This window comes from Onychostruthus taczanowskii, unplaced genomic scaffold (genome assembly GCF_017590055.1).
Source record: "Onychostruthus taczanowskii isolate IOZ18803 unplaced genomic scaffold, ASM1759005v1 scaffold24, whole genome shotgun sequence".
In the NCBI taxonomy this organism is placed as follows: Eukaryota; Metazoa; Chordata; class Aves; order Passeriformes; family Passeridae; genus Onychostruthus; species Onychostruthus taczanowskii.
Genome location: NW_024499684.1, coordinates 140,828 through 158,505, shown reverse-complemented (window position 1 = coordinate 158,505; position 17,678 = coordinate 140,828). Strand labels below are relative to the sequence as shown.

The following is a 17,678-nucleotide window of genomic DNA, read 5'->3' as shown; positions in this document are numbered from 1 at the left end:
TCTGGGCAGTGCAGTAGAATATATTAGGTATTTTTTCTATAACTTCCGAGGTATTTTGTGCCCTGTTTTGCTCTGTTTTTCTATCCTACCATCTGTGCTTGCCTGGGGAAGATTTTCAACGTGTCCTTCTAAGGGCACTCTGCGTAGTTGAGGGGGGAGTTCTTGTTTATGCATTCATTTCTACTAGAATGCAGAACATGTTACAGTAATAACAGCTTGTCTAGAAATGCCACCTTGGTAGTCAAAGAGTGTTTATTAGGTTGGGCCACTTCTCCCATTCTTGTGACAAGACAGCACCAATTTATATTTTATGTATGCAGACCCTGATTGTTCATAAATACGGTCCCTTTTGCCATGGCTTTTATACTGGTAAAGGGAGACATTCACAGCAAGACCTGGTGATAGCCCCTTGCTCAAGCAGAGGACAGAGAGAACCTTTCATTCTATAACCTGTTCAACAATTCCAGAAACTGCACACATCTGAAAATGTCATGTATTGCTCACACAAGAATGCTTTGTCTTCAAATTGCTACATATTCCCCTAAACAAAACAAACATGGTTTTAATAAAATCACTATATGTCTCTTTAAATATGAGTGCTACAGGCACTCAAGAAAACAAATTCATTAATGCTATTATATACTGTATACTTTAAAAAACCCTAAGAATGTTCTATATAATAGCTTAATTCATTTTTTTTCTTTCTCTCAAGAACTGGGATTTCATCCAAATTCTAAAGGTTAAGTTGTCAATAGAACTCAAAGGGTGTTTTGTTTCCATTTGTATAACTAGTTTAATGTTTTTTAAGGCCTCCATGTACACCAACAATGGAATCAGTCAGTTACAGGGGAGCTTAGCAGGACATTCTCAAAGTTCTCTTCACAGCAAATTATGCTGAAACTAATTCAGGAAAAGAGCAACTCTCTTCACTGAAGGAGTTACTTAGCACAGTGTAATAAATATTCAAATACAGATGTAATGTTCCAGCTTCAAGATCAGAGATGATGATGAATACGCAGCAGGAGAACAAAGTCCATGGTTCAGCCAGTTTAATAATTACATTGTGGCTTCTTGTTAAAGCTTCATGTAATTTTCATGAAACATTATTGGTGTCTAAAAAGCAAGTGCCATGAATTTGATTAGCTCAAACTTGTGAGCTGGAGTACTGCAGAGCATCACTTGAACTCCCACAGCAACAAGTGGCTGAACTACTGAGTGTTATTAATTTCTACACTCTAAAGGAAAGTGATTGAGAAATACTGGATTTTATATTTGTGTGCTTTTAGTGATGTAAGGAATGATATATTCTCATTCTTTCCAACTGTTGAACAGCAGAAATGGAATCAGGAGCATGCATCTCTAAGCTCTTCCACCTAATAGCTATCTTAGTTTCAAGTGTATATACTGGGCACATGAGTTTTGCAAAATATTATTAACATTTTTGCTTTGAATAAGGCAAAATTTTGTCCATTCCTTATGAATAGTGAGTAATATTGGCATATAATTAAATTGCTGAGGCAGCTGTTTGGGCTGAGCTGCTGGTTGTTTTGAGGTGTCTGTGGGGGCAACTTGTGTGCTTTGCAACAGCTGTGGACTCCAGTGGCTGCCCCAGGTTACTCTGAAGTGCCAGCAAGTGCTTTGGAAGTGCCTGAAGAATAGACAAAATTCTTCCTTTTCCCGATCTGTAGAATGGGGATAGCCTTGCAAAACCAAATGGAGATGTCTGTAGTTTCACTGTGATGATTTTCTCATTATCTTTTAAAGATAGTTTATGACACTTGTCACTGGAATGGAGTTTGAAAATTTTGCAGTAGGTATGGGATGAAGCTGCATGTTAGTTTAAGAAAATACTTCTTAGCACATCAGAAACAGAGCCTTTGAATAGTGAAATGCACTTAGTGAGTAAGACAGATACTCTCTGGAAAAAGTGTGTGATAGATAATTAACTGTGGTATTACAGTGCATGACCTCAGGGGAATGAGGAGAAGCTAGCACTGAGTTAGCTGTGTTCATTGTGTTAAACTTTCCATGTTACTTTTTTTGGGGGTAACATGAATATAAACTGAAAAAAAGTCTGAGACAACTGCCAGCCTAATGGCATTGGTGCTTTGTCTGCACAGTCTGGCATGTAAACTGTTGATGCCAATCAAGAATTTTCTCCAAACATTTTCTGTGTGGGTTCATGCCAGCGTGAAGCTCATTGTCTTTAGCAGGACGTGATTCAGATCATAATTTAACTCAGTCCCATTTCCACTTAAGTTTGAACTTAACAGAGCTGTAAACAAGTTACAAGCCATAAAAATTGGGCTGACCTACTGAAATGGCAGGATTTTGTAGAAGTGACTGTCTCTAATGTGTTTGAAGGTAGCTCCTACACCGCAGGGACTGCTGCAGTCTGCTTAGAGTTATCAAATGTACAGGTGAATGTGTAACATTAGGACATGGTGCTGTACTTGCTGTGAAGTCTTTTCATGTTGTAATGAGAGCAGAACAGAACTTGGCTCTTTAAATTTTCCAGCCTATGGTGAGAGAAGGGGAAAAGCAGCATGGCAAAGGAAGACATCCAGCTGCATCTAAGGACAGAATCATGCAGATGTTAGACCATGTCCTGCCTTTCCCAGCACGAGGCATTCACAAATTCTCTTTCAATACCCAGGAAAACACACAGCATATGTGCAGGTGTTTTATAAGAGGTAATCTAAAATGTTTCTCACCTACTGATTTCTAGTGAACAATAAATTCCTTCTGCTTTTGGGTTAGAAGGATGTCAGTAACAGAAGTGCATCCCCCGGTCTGCAGAGGCAGCAGGTGCTGGCACAAGGTGACCTTGGTGGGACAGGCAGGGCAGTGCTGAGGGTGACAGGCTGTGTTCACTCTGGCAGCAGTTGTTGTGGCACCCCCAGCCAGTCCTCCCACCAGTTCCAACAGCTGCCATAAGCTGCTGTGAAGTACCACCTAATTATAGCATTTTCTTGATCCTCTTGATCCATGTCAGAGATTCCTGGCCCTACCCTTGGCCAAACTCACCACCTAAAGGCAAGGCACTCATGGAGGTGCCATGGACAGTGGCACCACTGCTGCTGCCATCCTTGGGAGGAGGTGGTTCCATGGGGAGGAGTGGGCTTGGAGGTTTCTAAATGTCACAATAAGTGTAACAACTTCTGGCAAGCATTTAGGCCAGTGTCATAGTGCAGTGTCATATATACACACAAATTCCATTAGTTTCTGGGAGAACTGGATGTGTGCACATAGGGTAATTGTTTCTAAAGCTAAAAATCATTCTCATTCACATCTTGCACTTTCCTCACCTGTGACTGTAAGAAATAAAGGATCACGTAAAAAAGAATACTAGAGGTAAGGTTTTAAAGAAGTATATGACACTAGACTTTTGCAGATGCCCAATATTCTGTGAGTTTGTACACAGTTCCCCTTTTGCTGCTGCATCCTGCATGGTGGTGGTTGCTGGAATAGTGTGGGGCCTGGCTCTGGTTGTAGTTTTACCAGAAATTGCACTGCAGTACCCTGAGCAAGTTCAGACAACAGACTCAAATGTTGTGTCCCTGAGGTAATTTTCTTAAAGCTAAAAAACTTCCCATCTGGACAAAGGCGTATCTGCCACATCACACAGTGTCAGAGCAGCGTGAATGGCCTCTGACTTCCAGTACACTTTCTTTCTGTGCTGTTTTTGTTTACAGGGAGCAGAGGGACAAAGAGGAGGTTGGGCAATGCCTTGGCTCTGCTCCAGGAGATGCAAACAGATTTCCCAATGTTTGGCTTTGGCTGGAGGTGCTCCAAGGCAGTGTGAGTGTGGCTCCCTCGGAGGGCTCTGAGTCAGAGCGGAGGGTGAGTCACCAGCTTCCCACTCAGCAGCAGCTCCACTGTGATGTGGCTCAGTCACAAAACCCACACTCAGTCCCTCTGTTTAAGCCCTGATAAAATACCCCAAAAAAGCTCGACGCTGTTGGTCAAATTCCATGTTTGTGTTATTTCAGGTGATAGTACACTTACAGAATAATCAATTTGTCTTTCTCAGTTCCCCTACAACCTTTTTAGATTAGTTGCTGAATTAGTTGCTGAATTTCCTAATACCAGAAAAAAAAACAAAACAAAAAACTACGAGAAAAAAAGGTCTGAAAATAGATCCCACTGAGATACATGGGTTGTTGGAGTGCATGCAGGCAGAAGGAGAATTGGTGTCCCTCACGCTGCTGCTTGCTGATTTAAACTGACTGAGATGTCTTGGCAAGGCTGCAGTGGAAGTCAGGGATTGGAGCCTTGCAGTTACAAAATGCAGCAGCACACATTCAGGAGGAGGCTGACACCCAAACAGGAGGCATTTAACAGAAGCCTAAGGTGCCACAGGTGGAACAGAATCCTGAAGTCTGAGTGAAATACTCAGCTGTTTATATCTGAGCTTTGGTTTAAGTTTTCTTTAATGAGGGTCCGCTGTTGGGATACAATTTGCCGCTTGCTGAATTGGAGCACTGCAGGAGTTCATGGGTGGGAGTGCCATGATCTGAGCAGGTTGCAGAAGCAGTTATGGGAGCATGTTCTCTGTCCCATTTGTGAGATTCTTGTGTGTCTCATTTGAATTTTTTTATCGTTGAGTTTGTAAGTATTTAACTTTCCCTGATTTTTTTGGAACATGTAAAATTCTTGTTTGCATATGGAGAACCCCATCAGTCTCACTCGTGATGCAGAAACAGAAGCTAAAATGGACATCTCTGCTTTTCTGTTCTGCTTGTTTATGAATGAAGACCTTGTTGAAAAATGGCCAGCTCTCATATTAGGATTTATAATAATAAGAGATGCAAAAATTGCTTATGAAAAACTTGAAAGTGAGAATTCTAGTATGGATTTTGGGGCAGCCTTGTCATATGTTTGAATATACCTCAAATAATCTTATAAAAGTTATAGAAGTAAGTCATAGAAGTTCTTTACTTATCTATGTAGTTCTATTTCAATGTAATAGATGAGGCAAGATGTTAAAGTTTGAGGCTCTGTGACTTCATGCACCGTATGCAAGAATTCTTATACTTGAAATGTAAGAGTAAAGAGAATAAAAGCTAAAATGTAATTACAGTGGCAGCAGAAAAAAGTGTTTCAGTCCTAGAGAGAAGCAGTGGTGAGTGGTTTCATTGTGAATAACAACAAATACTCTAGAAGCTGTGAAGAAAGGAAGTGACTCAGCAGTCTGAGGCTGAATAACAATCATGTAAAAGTGTGATCTTCCGTTTGAGAACTGCACATGAAATGCAAAATATTAGGAGAAGAAAATGGCTGCAGACTGCATAAAGATGTCACATTTTCCTGTTCTTTAAAAAATGGTCTAGGTTATTTTCTTTTTTCTCTTCTTGTAATTCACACTATTTTTGGTAATACCTGAGATGTACATCACAATATAGGCTGAAACTTGGTTGTGAAATTGGTCTGGTGATCAGCTGTGTGTGGAGTGGTGACAGCAGTGGTGGCTGTGCCACTGGGGTCTGCAAAAGCCATGGCAAGTTTAAGATGGAGCTCAGTAAAAATTTTAGGCTATTCTTTTATGAAAGTTGGATCAAAATGGTTTTGCAGACAGAGAATGTTTAAATTTTTATGCCCCTTGACTGTTCTTCTTAAAGACTTACCTCTTTGTGACAAAAAAGCTAAAAAATGAGAACCGACTCAAGTACAGACAGTAACCTGGTTAGCTGGTTGGGCTTGGAGCCAGGCAATCCCTTGATAGACACTAGACTATTGATTGCTTCAACATACTTCCTTTTTCTTTCCTTGTTTCAAATAGAATTACATGCTCATCCTTAAAATGCTTCTCCTGTTAAATTTCTTACAAAACAGATACATTTCCATGTAAGTTTTCAGTTGCAACAAAACCATAGTTCTTTCACTGCTGAATTCTGTGGCCAAAAATATTTTACAGTGATCGTTGTTATTGTTACTTTACTGTAAAATTTATGTGGGTTTGTGCATGACTCCACTGTTTTCAGGAGAATACATGTATGTGAGAGTTTGCATACTGAAATGGCAGGTATATTGTTAACTGCATTGCAATAAAAACTCTTGGTGCCTTTACAGAGAAATTGGTGATTACACATGAGTCATAAAGCTGTAATCTGCCTGGTTTGGTAGTGGGAACATATGCTGGTGTTCTTGGAGACATATAGAAAGGCTAGTTTTCATCATGTGGAAAGCAAGAAAGTGGTTGGATTTGGCAGGACAAATACTTGTCTTTTCAATACTCAGGAAAATTACCATTGGTGAGTGAGGAGTGGCCATATATTGAGTATGTAGAAAAAGACTGGTAGGACAAAAGTAAACAACTTTCAGACAATTAAATAATCTGAAGATGAGTGTGTATTACAGATTTTCAGTACGACAATAGAATTTTCCAATTGCTCAAGGAAAAGTAATTATTCAGCAGTAGAGCAAAAAGAAATTAGAACAGCAGGGGCAGAAGATCAGAAGAAAAAGTGAGTAACCAGATGATAGATAATTTCAGGTGGGTGAGGGTGATATGACAAGGGCAGATATGGAATAAGAAAACCAAATAGGACTTTCATGACATTATGCTTAACTGTCTATATAATATACCAGGTATTGTATGTTAAGCTTGTATCTTCTTTTTTAAGCTTGCATCTATTTTTTTTTCTCAGTCATATAGAAAAAATTACAACATGGCAAGATCCTCGAAAACCAATGAACCAGCTGCTGAATCACGTTAGCCACCATCCTGCAGCCACGTCCACACCAGCACCACAGAGGACCATGGCAATGTCTCAGCCAAATCTCAGTGAGTAGTGGATGCCATCTCTCTGGTGAAAACACAGAAGAGATAGGAGATACACCTCCTGATTTGTTTGTCAAAGTAATTTTTGGTTCAAGAAGGTAGCTCTGGTTCTGCTATCAGACCTAACAGTATCAGTGCGTTCTCCCCTTCACTTACTTAGTTTTCACCTCTGTAGACTTGGCAGCAAGTGAATTTGTACTATTTGAGGTGAAGTTCTAACACCTTGTGATCTATTTTAGAGCCTCCATGACTTTTTGGCATAGTGTTAGACATAGAAGAATAAATTCTGTCTGTGCTTTTCTGTTCTGAGGTGTATAAAACCCCATATCATGTTGGATAACTTGTCCACAGTTAGTCCTATGTTTCTTCAGGTCAGAAGGTGTAGCTGGTTTGCTTGTTAGTTTGTTTATGGTCATGGGGCTTTTGCATAGTGAGGTTCTGCACTGGAAGCAATTTGCAAACCACTTAAAAGTCTTTGCAGTATGAATTACCCACAAAATTCTTATAACTGGTGTGGTTCCCTTGCTGTTTTTGTTTAGCACTTCAAGTGTAAATTCAATCGTCAATTTACATAAATCTGATATTGCCAGACTTAAGCCTTAGTGAAAGTAAAGCCATTAAAACTAGAACATTTTAAAGAAAAATTGTAACTGGAAGAAAACATTTTCACGTATAATTGAGAATTACAAATAATCCCTAATATTTCACTTCTGGAGCTTTAACTTTTCTACTACTCAAGAAGATGAGCTTCAAGATCCAGAAAGGGAGACTTTAAAACACATAGCAGTTTCTTGTTCTGGTTAATTTTTGGTAAGTTGATCTCATGATTTCTTGATTGTCCACTTGCAGTGTGGTTCATGAGTGCTGTCTCTTCACATGCCAAGAAAACGCTGAACATATGTCTGCTAATGATCACCAATAGAAGTAGTGCAATATTTACTTTGGTCTTTAATTTATAAGAAACACCTAGGACCTCTGAGGTAATTAGCTTCAGTTCTTTTTTCTACCTTTGCCTCATCAACTGCTTTGCTTGCATATATGCAGTAAGAGTGTTGGTTACTTTAGTAAGATGTAAGATAAGATCTAGTGGGCAGTAGCAAACCATAACGTGAGAGTGGATATCTGCAGAAGAAACCTGAATAAAATCTGAAAGGTTAGGGTATCTGCAGAGTGTCATAGCACATGGTGAAACTAACAATTGCTCTGCTGTGGCTTCAAACCACAGCTGCGTGTGGGTCAGTCTGTTTATAGCAGTGCTGGAATGGCTGAGAGGTAAGAATAGGACAGCAGGGTTTTTGTTCATACCAACTCCTCCACTTATGTTAACATCTGTTGCATTGTCCCTAGTTAAAAAACAGCAGGGCCATAAATCAGGACAGTGTACAGAACATTTTCCCCCTCAGTTTATTAGTGGAAGTGAATGAAAGCCAAATCCTGGACTAAAACACACGTATACTGAATTTTAGAGGAGGGTCCTTCTTGAGATTCAAAGGATTAGAAATAAAAGTCTATACCTAATGAAAAGTCTGTTCTTGAAGGTATTTCATGTGCCCAATAAGGGTATTTCCACAGACTTCAAAATCTGTCCCATGAAATACAGCCTGTATTTCATTCAGTACCATACATATACATATACATATACATATACATATACTTATACTTATACTTATACTTATACTTATACATATACATATAATATGAGGTTCTACTTTTTGTGTAGGTTTCTATGCAGTTTTTGGCATAGTGGTTCAGATGTGTGATTGAATTTCCCACTAGAAATAGTATGTAAAAACCTGCAAAGTGTCCATATTTATTTAATCCAGAAAACATTCCATCAATATGTCTTGGTGAGCTTTTTCTCATTTTGATGGCTTTCAAAGGCACACTAAATGTGACATTATTTTATTAAAAAATATATCTTGTAAGATTTAATCTAGAAACTGTGTGTATATGCCTGCAAATGCACACAGAGGAATTACACAGAAAGGTTGCAGTAATCTGCAGAGAGCGCTGCAGCCTCTGAGTACTTCACGTGGCAGTTTAAAATGCATGTGCCTGTCGTTTCCAGTGCTGAAGCAGAATGCCTCTATTTTTAAATGGCCTGGCCAAAGGAAGGGCCTTTGTGCTGCCCTGTGCTGGCAGCAGAGCAGCTGCTCAGCCCCAGGTCTGGCTCTGCTGCCCCAGCCAGGGCACAGCTCACAGACGTGGCAGGAGCAGTGGGAGCTGCATCCGTACCCCTCTTCTGGCCCTCATTTTGTGACCTTGCTGCAAATGAAGTCTGTGCATCTGTCTTTTGCCTTAGTACTTTTGGGGTTTTTTTCTACTGTAGGAACTAAAAGAAGTTTTTCTTTTGAAGATGTGCCACTTAAAAGGATTGAAGTATTTCAGGTCTGCGCACTGGTCTGCACTTCCAATTACTAACACATGTGTTTTTCTTGTATTTCTTAAGAAGAGGAGGAAAATATGTTTTGTACAGCTTGTTTTATAAACTTCTTTCGGCAATATTTTCTGGGAATTCTACAAAGGCACTGAAAAACATTTTATCAAAGCACAGAGTGGCACTAAGTGATACCAAATCATAGTATGCTTGTGTTGGAGGCATACAAAAGCATATAGTGAAAGTTGGTTGAAGTTAGTAGTCATACTGGAAAAAAATCTGCTGTATTTTTCTAGCTCTTCTCTTACTATGGTATTATGTTGCCTATTTATGAGCTATAAGTGAACACTTTATTATTGTTAGTTTTCACACTAACATTTAAAGCAGTGCCTTTTAAATGTTAGAACAAAGGCATCAGGTGTTTTTTCCTTTGATGCATCTTGTTGAATTTGCAGGAAAGTAATATATGCTAAGCAGGGTTCTTTGTGCTTTATACACCACAACTAAATTCAGTGACATTTCATGAATGAAAAGGAAACATGTTCTTGCAGGTTAGCATATATTTAGACTTGTTCAATTTGTTTTTTTCTTAACATTTTACCATTATTGTTCTTCTAAGATGGTTTGTAGATGTATACACTAAGGAAAGCCCAGCATTAATAGGAATGTTTCATGTATATTTTGATGTTGGAAGCAAAGGGAAGGTGGTCAGCATCAGACTAGAGACAAGCAGAAACAGTGTATTTCTTGCACATTCAGACACTTCCTTTACCGTGGTGCTGATTCTGCAGCGATCCTCACTTCCCGCCCATTCTGAAACAGTCTTTTCCAGCTGATGGATAAGGTATTGCCTCCCTCCTGCCAGTCGGGTATTGCAGTGGAATGAGGGCCGTTTGTGGAAGGAGGGGTTTCTCAAGCCCCTGTTGAGCTGTGAGGCCGAGGTCCCCGAGCCAGGAGAGCGATCCGCAGGGATGCTGTGCCCCGGGATGAGGGCCACACTGCTGCCTCAGCCCGAGCTGCCCCCGTGGCATTCCCTGCTGACAGAAGGTGGTGGGGGGCGATTCTGGACTGCATGGAGCAAGATTTAGGGGAAAATCTAGCTCCTTACCGGAGTTTCTTTTGCAAGATTTTTTAAATTAAATGCTTCTTGTTTTGTAGTCTTTCTCTATTTTACATTAAGCAACATTCAAAACCATTGTTGTTTCCATCCTTGTCCCTTCAAAGTGTTTTAAACAGATTTCTTTTGTGATTGTACTCTTCATCCAGTGGGTAAACACAATCTGGTCTTCATTTAAATATTTTCCAAATTTAATAATTTGCAACTTACTTTGCCATAAAATAATGAACCCCTCTAACAGCATTTATGTTTTCTGTATAAGTTAGCTTGAATTTATATGTGAGTTCCTTAAAAAGCTCATGCAAAAAGAACATACTATCTGCAAAAAAACTCAGAAGACTTCTTGCCCACCCTGCGGCGCAGCTGGATGTGGGATTTGGGCCTTGGAGCAAATGGCAGTTGCAGGCTGCAAGGCACAGTTACTCTACGTCCCGTGTGAGTGACAGAAATGTGTGTTAAGCAGTGCCCAGGGTTTGCTGGTTTGAGAGTTTTGGACATTGCCACTCTGTGAAAGGCCTCTGAGTCTGTTTGAGTGTGGATAGGGGCTTTCAATTTATCTACCTGTGGTTAAAATTGGTGTTTGGTCTAACTCAAGCTGCCAAAGCCCAGCCAGATGTGGTGTCCCTGATGCTCCCTGCTGCCCAGCCACCACTGTCCCCTTTGCCTTTCTCCACAGTGGACATTCCAGCAGCAGCAATTACAGCAAGGTGTGCCTGGTTTTACTCCTCCTGCTACAAAAGAGAACTTGTGTGATTCATCAGACTGTGCACAGAGATGGGATTGATGGGCAGAGAGGGTTTTAAATGCTGTAGTTGCTTATGACCTGGCTGTCAGGCAGGGAGTGACAAGGTCTGGAGCTCAGGAGCAACTCTGTTCATGTGGATCTTCTACTTAGAGCTGAGCCATCTTCTATTACCCTCTCTGTGTTCTCCCTTGCAATGTGTTATTTTCCAGGTAAGTTTGTACAAGATGGTCTTTCAAGGTCTCTGCTGACTGGGGCTGTTCTGCAATGATGGTTGATATATAGTATGTGTTGGCCCAGATAAGGCTGCCTTTAGAAAATGTATCTGGATCACTTTAAATTCTGTACACTGATGTAGTAACTTGTAAATATATAGTCTCTTAGGTTCTGCCAAAATGAATTCATTAATACGCACATTTGTAGGGAAAAAAAAATCAAAATAAGTGTTACAGTTCCTGAGATTTTCAGTGTTCCTGTACTCTCTCTATATCTGGAGCAGATTGTGGTACTTTATCTCTGTGCTACTGGTTTATCAGCTGTCTGCTAGTCACATCCTCAAGAAAGTTTGATAAGAAGCTCATTAGTGGACTCATTCAGGTGTACTGCATGGAGGGACAGTTGCTGGGAGATCAGTATTGATGTTGTGAGCTCTCAGAGGTGGAGATGCCTGTTCTGAGGTAAGGACTTCTTCCCTGGATAAGTTTCCACACACAGCTGAAGGCTTGCACAGGTTATGGCTGTGTCCATCACAGAATAGCTTAAGTGCCCCTTGCAAGGGCTCCAACCCAGCCTCTGCTGAAAGCAGGGTCAGTGGTGGGACCAGAGCAGAAGCTTTGTGCACGCAGGTGTAGCAATCCTTTGTGACAGAGGAGAAGGTCCTGGTGCAGTTCCCATGTGTTCATCAGGAAGGAGACTGGCACCATGAAGAAAATGGATGTTCTGTCATCAGCACTGAGTGGAGCAGTTTCAGAACATGTCCCACATCCACATCCATGCACACAAGCAAACACTTAAGAATGGAGAAGAATTTCTGTCAGAGGGAAAAGGGTGCCACATGTACATTAGTTTGTTCTTGACATCTCCACTTTTCACTTGATCAGATTATGTGTAAATACTGACTGTAAGAAAAATAACATGGCTCATCTCTGGCAGAAGCTGGTAATATCTATCTTCATTTTATAAATCAACCAGTTCAGGCAGAAGACAGTGGAAAACCTGATGTTAATTTGTTTAGGATCACTGTATGCACTGATCCTGAGAACTCAACCACATTTACTTCTTGTGTCAAACTCCAGGTGAAGAAATATTTAATTTTTGGTTTTCCCTTCTGAAGAAGAGAACCTTAGCTCAGAAGTTATTCTGTCAAGACCCAGAAGCTGGCATGACCCAAGTGATACAAGCAGGATGACTTTCACTACTAATTCACTGGTTCTCTAAGATGTAGGACATTGCGTATTACAGATTAGAATTTTTTATTGTGAAGAGCCTCTGATGCTTGTTGTTTATTAGAAAATCATCCATGAGTCTAAGAAGTTTAGCTTTCAACTGTATTGGTAGTGGTATTTCAAATGGGTCTGGACAACTGGGAGTTATAGCACTTTATCTCTGCTTTCAGTTTTTTTAACCAGCCAGGAAATCCAATCAATAAAACAATGCCAAAATCCTGTCTAGGAACAATAAACACATGAACCAAAGTTTCCATATCCTGCCATGATAAAAGAGGTGTAGCTACTATTGTTTAAGGATGATAAAAGGCAGTTTTGGTAACTATGTCAAAGCAGTCTCTGGAGATAAGAACACAGAAACTCCCAAAGTGTTCAAAACCAGATGATGTGTATTTTAGTGTTCACTGATGTCCATGAAGAGTGTTCACTAATGTCCAGGATTTTTCAAGTCTTGGTTGGCCTGGGTAGAAATGTGTGACACTGAGAGGAGTATGTTTTTCCCTCTCTGTAGTCTGTACCCTCATTCCACCTGCGTGGTGGAAAGGCTTCCTGTTCCAGATCATTTTTAATTACTGGATATCCTGAAAGAAGCAAACACAATTCATTTGTGGTCAATGTGAATAATCTTGGCACCTGCTTCTGATGATTACTTTCTGAGACCTGAAAGCATTGTAGAGGACTTGCATGTTCATTTGTGGGAATGAGTCTTTTGTGATGCAGCTCTCAAAAGAATGAGGGGATTTTGGTAGTTTGCAATTAAAACCTCTAACAAGTGATTTATCAGTCAGATTTCAAATAGAGTAATTTATTTATATTTAAGGACAGTGGTTAATAGGTCCAGAGTCTAATAGGAAGTAACTTCAGTATCAGGTAAATTAAATCAAAGGACATACACCTTTAAATCAGCAACTGACCATCTAGTAAATCTGAAATGCTAAAGGCTGAGGTGTTCAAGAGAGATGCTGGCATTTTTTCAAACTCTAGTAATTTTTAATTTTGACACAAAGAAGTTCCTGTTGGTGTAAGCATTTCCCTTCAAGGTTAGTAATCCAGACATGTGCCAGTGCAAGTGTGGAGGGTCATTTCCATAGTTTCAAAGTGAAGGAAATGTAAAAGCTGAAGACTGCATGAAGCAAAAGTAAAAATAATTTATTAAATATTTTAAATCTAACAGTCATCAGTAATCAATCATTAGCATTAAAGCTGTCTGTCTACTCAAGCAGCTCCCATCATCACTTTTTGTTACTGATTTATTGTTAAATAAATAAATGTATTTATTTATTGTTAAATAAATAAAGTGCTTGCAGAGTAAATCTACAATCTTCTAAATAACTTCCTGCTAAATCGTAGCTTTGATGTTGCACCTGCACGTTGTTTGTATTGGTTTTTTTAGTCTTAAATCATTAAATACAGGAAAGATTAGTTAAATGTGGATATCACAGGCTTAATAGTTGAAAAGGTTGAGAAACTTCTGTATAGCTAATTTCAGTTCAGAAATCTGAATAAAGGAGTCTCTGTGCACTGGGATAGTGCAACTTTTTGCTTTAATACTTTACAGATTTTTGGAACAAAATGCACCAGAACTGAAAAGCAACATTTTTTGCTGACCTTGTTAGAAGGCTAATGCTTCTTTCTGGGAAGTAAATGAAACAAGCAGTTCTTTGTTGGCTGGAGTGGAGTGAGAAAAGGAGGGGAGCCCAGTCTTTTTTTTTTCTTTACAGTGTCATGACTAAGGCAGAACTTTAGTATGGCTGGTTTTTCAGTTTTTGGGGGTTTTTTTAGCCTTTGTAGACATTTGTTTTTCATCAGACTGTGTTGCATGAGACCTGGCTTTGGCTAGTTCATCTGAATTTGGGTCTGGGCTGCCTATAAACAGAGCAGAAAGACCCACAGTTGCGCTTCTGACGCTTAAATAATAAAAGTAGGTGCAATCAGTTCAATGCATATGTCAAAAATGATTGACACTTGCATGTTTTGGCTTCTGCAACTTGCATGTCTCTTGTCCACAAAATAATCCTTGCCTAGTATATATCCAGCAAAGTCATCAACAGAAAGGTCTCCTAGAGTGTCAGAAAACCTAATTCACTAGGATATTATTATTTATTTAAAGGCAAACAAAAGCAATAAAATAATTCTTTTATTTTTCTTCTAACTGGAAAAAGAAAACCACATAGGTCTAACTTGATGTAAACTAAATAATTGCAATTTCATGGACTGCAATGGGACTGTGTTCAGTCTGCAATGGGACATAGTTCAGGTTTAGAACTTAGCTCCATGTTTTTACTTGCTTTCATTTGGACTGGATAATTGCATAATGGCTGTTTATTGAAAGACTTACTTCATTTTGCAAATAAATTAGATTTTCCCCAAGAGAACTGAATTTAAGGCCACCCTGAATCTGTCTGCTGTAATGATGATACTTTTCTCCTCTTATGTCAGACCCAGTCTCCTTTACCACAGAGTGGTAGATTTGAGCTTTTGAATATTTTTTTTTCGTTGCAGAACTTTAGAAATGTTACACTGGAGTCACAGAGCCTGCCTAGTGAATTGAAGCTTACGGAAGACCAATTGTTTTTTGCTTTAGTAACTCTTTAACCTCTCAAAACCAGCCTGATGGTCCAAAGGCTGCGCGGAGCTCTGGCTGAGAGGAGCTGTCACGGTCCCTGGTGTGTCTGGTGCTGTCAGAGTGGGGTCTGTGTGGGGCAGTCTAGTTGGAATGTGAACTGCAGGTTTTTCTTTTTTAATCCAAACTCCATTATGTTCCTCTTACCATTCAAATACAAGTTCAGAGCTGAAATATTGAAAAATTAAAGCAGGAGTTACTAAAACCTCATAAATAGCACAACAGATGTGCCATGTGATTATATCACAAGGAACGGAGATTTGTAGAATGTCATTGTTTGTCAAGTTGCTCACTGGAGCTGACACAAGACTTTCCTTTCACTGGGCATGTTCAGACCATTAGTTAGTGACAAGAAGTTACCAGCTGTATACCAACCCACTTTTACTGCCTGCATTCAGTTCTGCTTCAGTTGAGCAGTCCCAGGAAAAGCACCTAGGTAAAATATTTTTCACAAACCAAGCTCAAGTATATACCACAAGGGTAATTCGTCCAGTGTTGGGATTCTTTTTATTCAACCAGTATATTTAAAGATTCACTATTAGTTTGAAGTCTAGATGGTATCAGACCTATCAAGCATGCTTTAAAGTATTCCAGATACAATATTTTTCCATTTCCCCAATGCATATCATTACAACTCTGCCATTAAGAAAAGCAACTTAGTTTATTCAATTTTTTTCCTTGTTGTTTGAGAAACTGACACAGTGAAAATTGGTAAAGCAGTAAAAAGTCTTAGCCCTGTAATAACTGTATCATCACACTTTGCCACACTGCTTTTGAAGAGGCTGGTGTTCTGCCTGGGTGCTGGGTTTGCCCAGGTAGGTGGGGTTGCAGGAGAAAACCCACCTGACATTACCTATAGTGTTGCATATGAAATTGTGTTAAGATCTAGTCCAGATCTGATAGAATTGGAGTCAGTGAATCATTTGGGTTGGAAAAGCCCTCAAAGATGATCAAGTCTAACCATTAACCCAGCACCACTGAGGCCACCACTGACCCAAGTCCTCAAGTGCTACAACCACACAGCTTTTAAAGTCCTCAAGGGATGGGTCACTGTCCTGATCAGCCTGTGCCAGAGCTGGACAAACCTTTTGGCAAAGAAATTTTTCCTAATCTCCAATCTAAACCTGCCATGGGATGAGACACTGGCACCAATCTCTGCTGTACTCTCCAGAACACCTGCTTCTGGAAGCAAGTTGCAAAGATGGTTTGGGTCTGCTTGCATGCTTTCCACAAGGTCCAGAAGGATTTATTAGTGTGGGCTTTGCACCACCTACAGGTAGTAAAGCTGCCCTTAGATCCACACTGGCCCTGGAGGTAGCCCAGGACTAATTCTCACTTGGTCCATGCAGCTAGGCCTGATCTGCATCAGTAATAAATCTAACCTGGGTCCTGAACAAACCATAGAGTTAAAATGATGAAAATTCACTGTGTTTCACTCCTGGCTTGTCTGGAGGATTTCAATGCTGGATGCTATTCTTAGCACCATAAATGGGAAGAAATTTGTCTTGGTGAATCAGGAGTGATACCTGCTGTCTGAGGTGACAGGCACACAGAGAGCTACACAAACTCAAAGTTTCTTTCATAGCAGTTCTGTGAATAAAAATGTCCATCTCACAGAGAATTCTGCTCTGATTTATAGTTTCTGAATTTGATCAGAAAAGATGATGCTGATTTTAAAAACATTAACAATCTAAGCAGCATTAACTTGCTCAGCAGCAGCCTTCTGTCAGCAAATGATGTGGTTTACCGGGGTATAACTCAGGTTTGCTTAGTCAAGGCTCTGTTTCTAACCCTGCCATCTGAGATGTTCTTCCCCTGTCAGCCTTGAGAATATCCTACCAAAGGTGGGGGACTGATGGGTCATATCCTGACAGAAAAGGTTTCAGTTGTTAATTGGACATTACTTCTGGTAATAATAATAGATTTAAATTCGTCAGTAAAGAAAACGTTAAGTTGAAATATTTTCACTAGCTTACTGCCTATTATAGGCACACATTTTTAGGAATTTTCAATTAAAAAAATGTTATTTACTGGTTCATTAGGTAAATATTTGAACATACCAGGACAAATACAAATACTTGTCGTATTGCAGGCGCTCCTGTTTGCTACACTCAGAGCATTAAAGGTCGTTTATTAAGCAGTTGCTGGCGCAGGCCTTGCCGGGCGCAGTAGCTCTCGCGGTCGTTTGAAGCGCGGCGATTCCAGCGATCGTTCCTGTGGGAGCGCAGCGCGCGAGGTGCCCTGCGTTGTTGTGTTCCCGCAGTGATGCAGCCGCAGCCCCCCAGCGCAGCCCTGCCGCAGCAGAGCCGCCCCCCGCAGCCCCCGACCCTGCTGGCCACGCAGCAGCAGAAGCTGAGGCTCCAGAGAATCCAGATGGAGAGGGAGCGAATTCGGATGCGTCAGGAGGAGTTACTGCGACAGGTAACACCAAAGATACTCTCTGTTTGTTAAGAGCTTTTAGTTCAATGCATTCAAATTTTTAACAAGTATGCTTAGTAGTTCTGTTACTTTATGTCAAGACTAACTACGGTTGTTGTGATACGGCACGAAATGATGACACAGACACTGCTGCTCTCGAGGGGAACAAAAA

At 40.2% G+C, this 17,678-nt stretch overlaps 1 protein-coding gene across 1 annotated transcript in view; it reads left to right on the top strand.

The window, feature by feature from the left end:
* The window catches only part of WWTR1 (WW domain containing transcription regulator 1), a 45,023-nt gene that overhangs the window by 16,943 nt on the left and 10,402 nt on the right, over positions 1 to 17,678 (top strand). The window contains exons 2-3 of the mRNA XM_041405705.1: positions 6,651 to 6,787; positions 17,352 to 17,509. Coding sequence (XP_041261639.1) covers positions 6,651 to 6,787; positions 17,352 to 17,509 — 295 coding nt within the window. The remainder of the gene's footprint in view (positions 1 to 6,650; positions 6,788 to 17,351; positions 17,510 to 17,678) is intronic.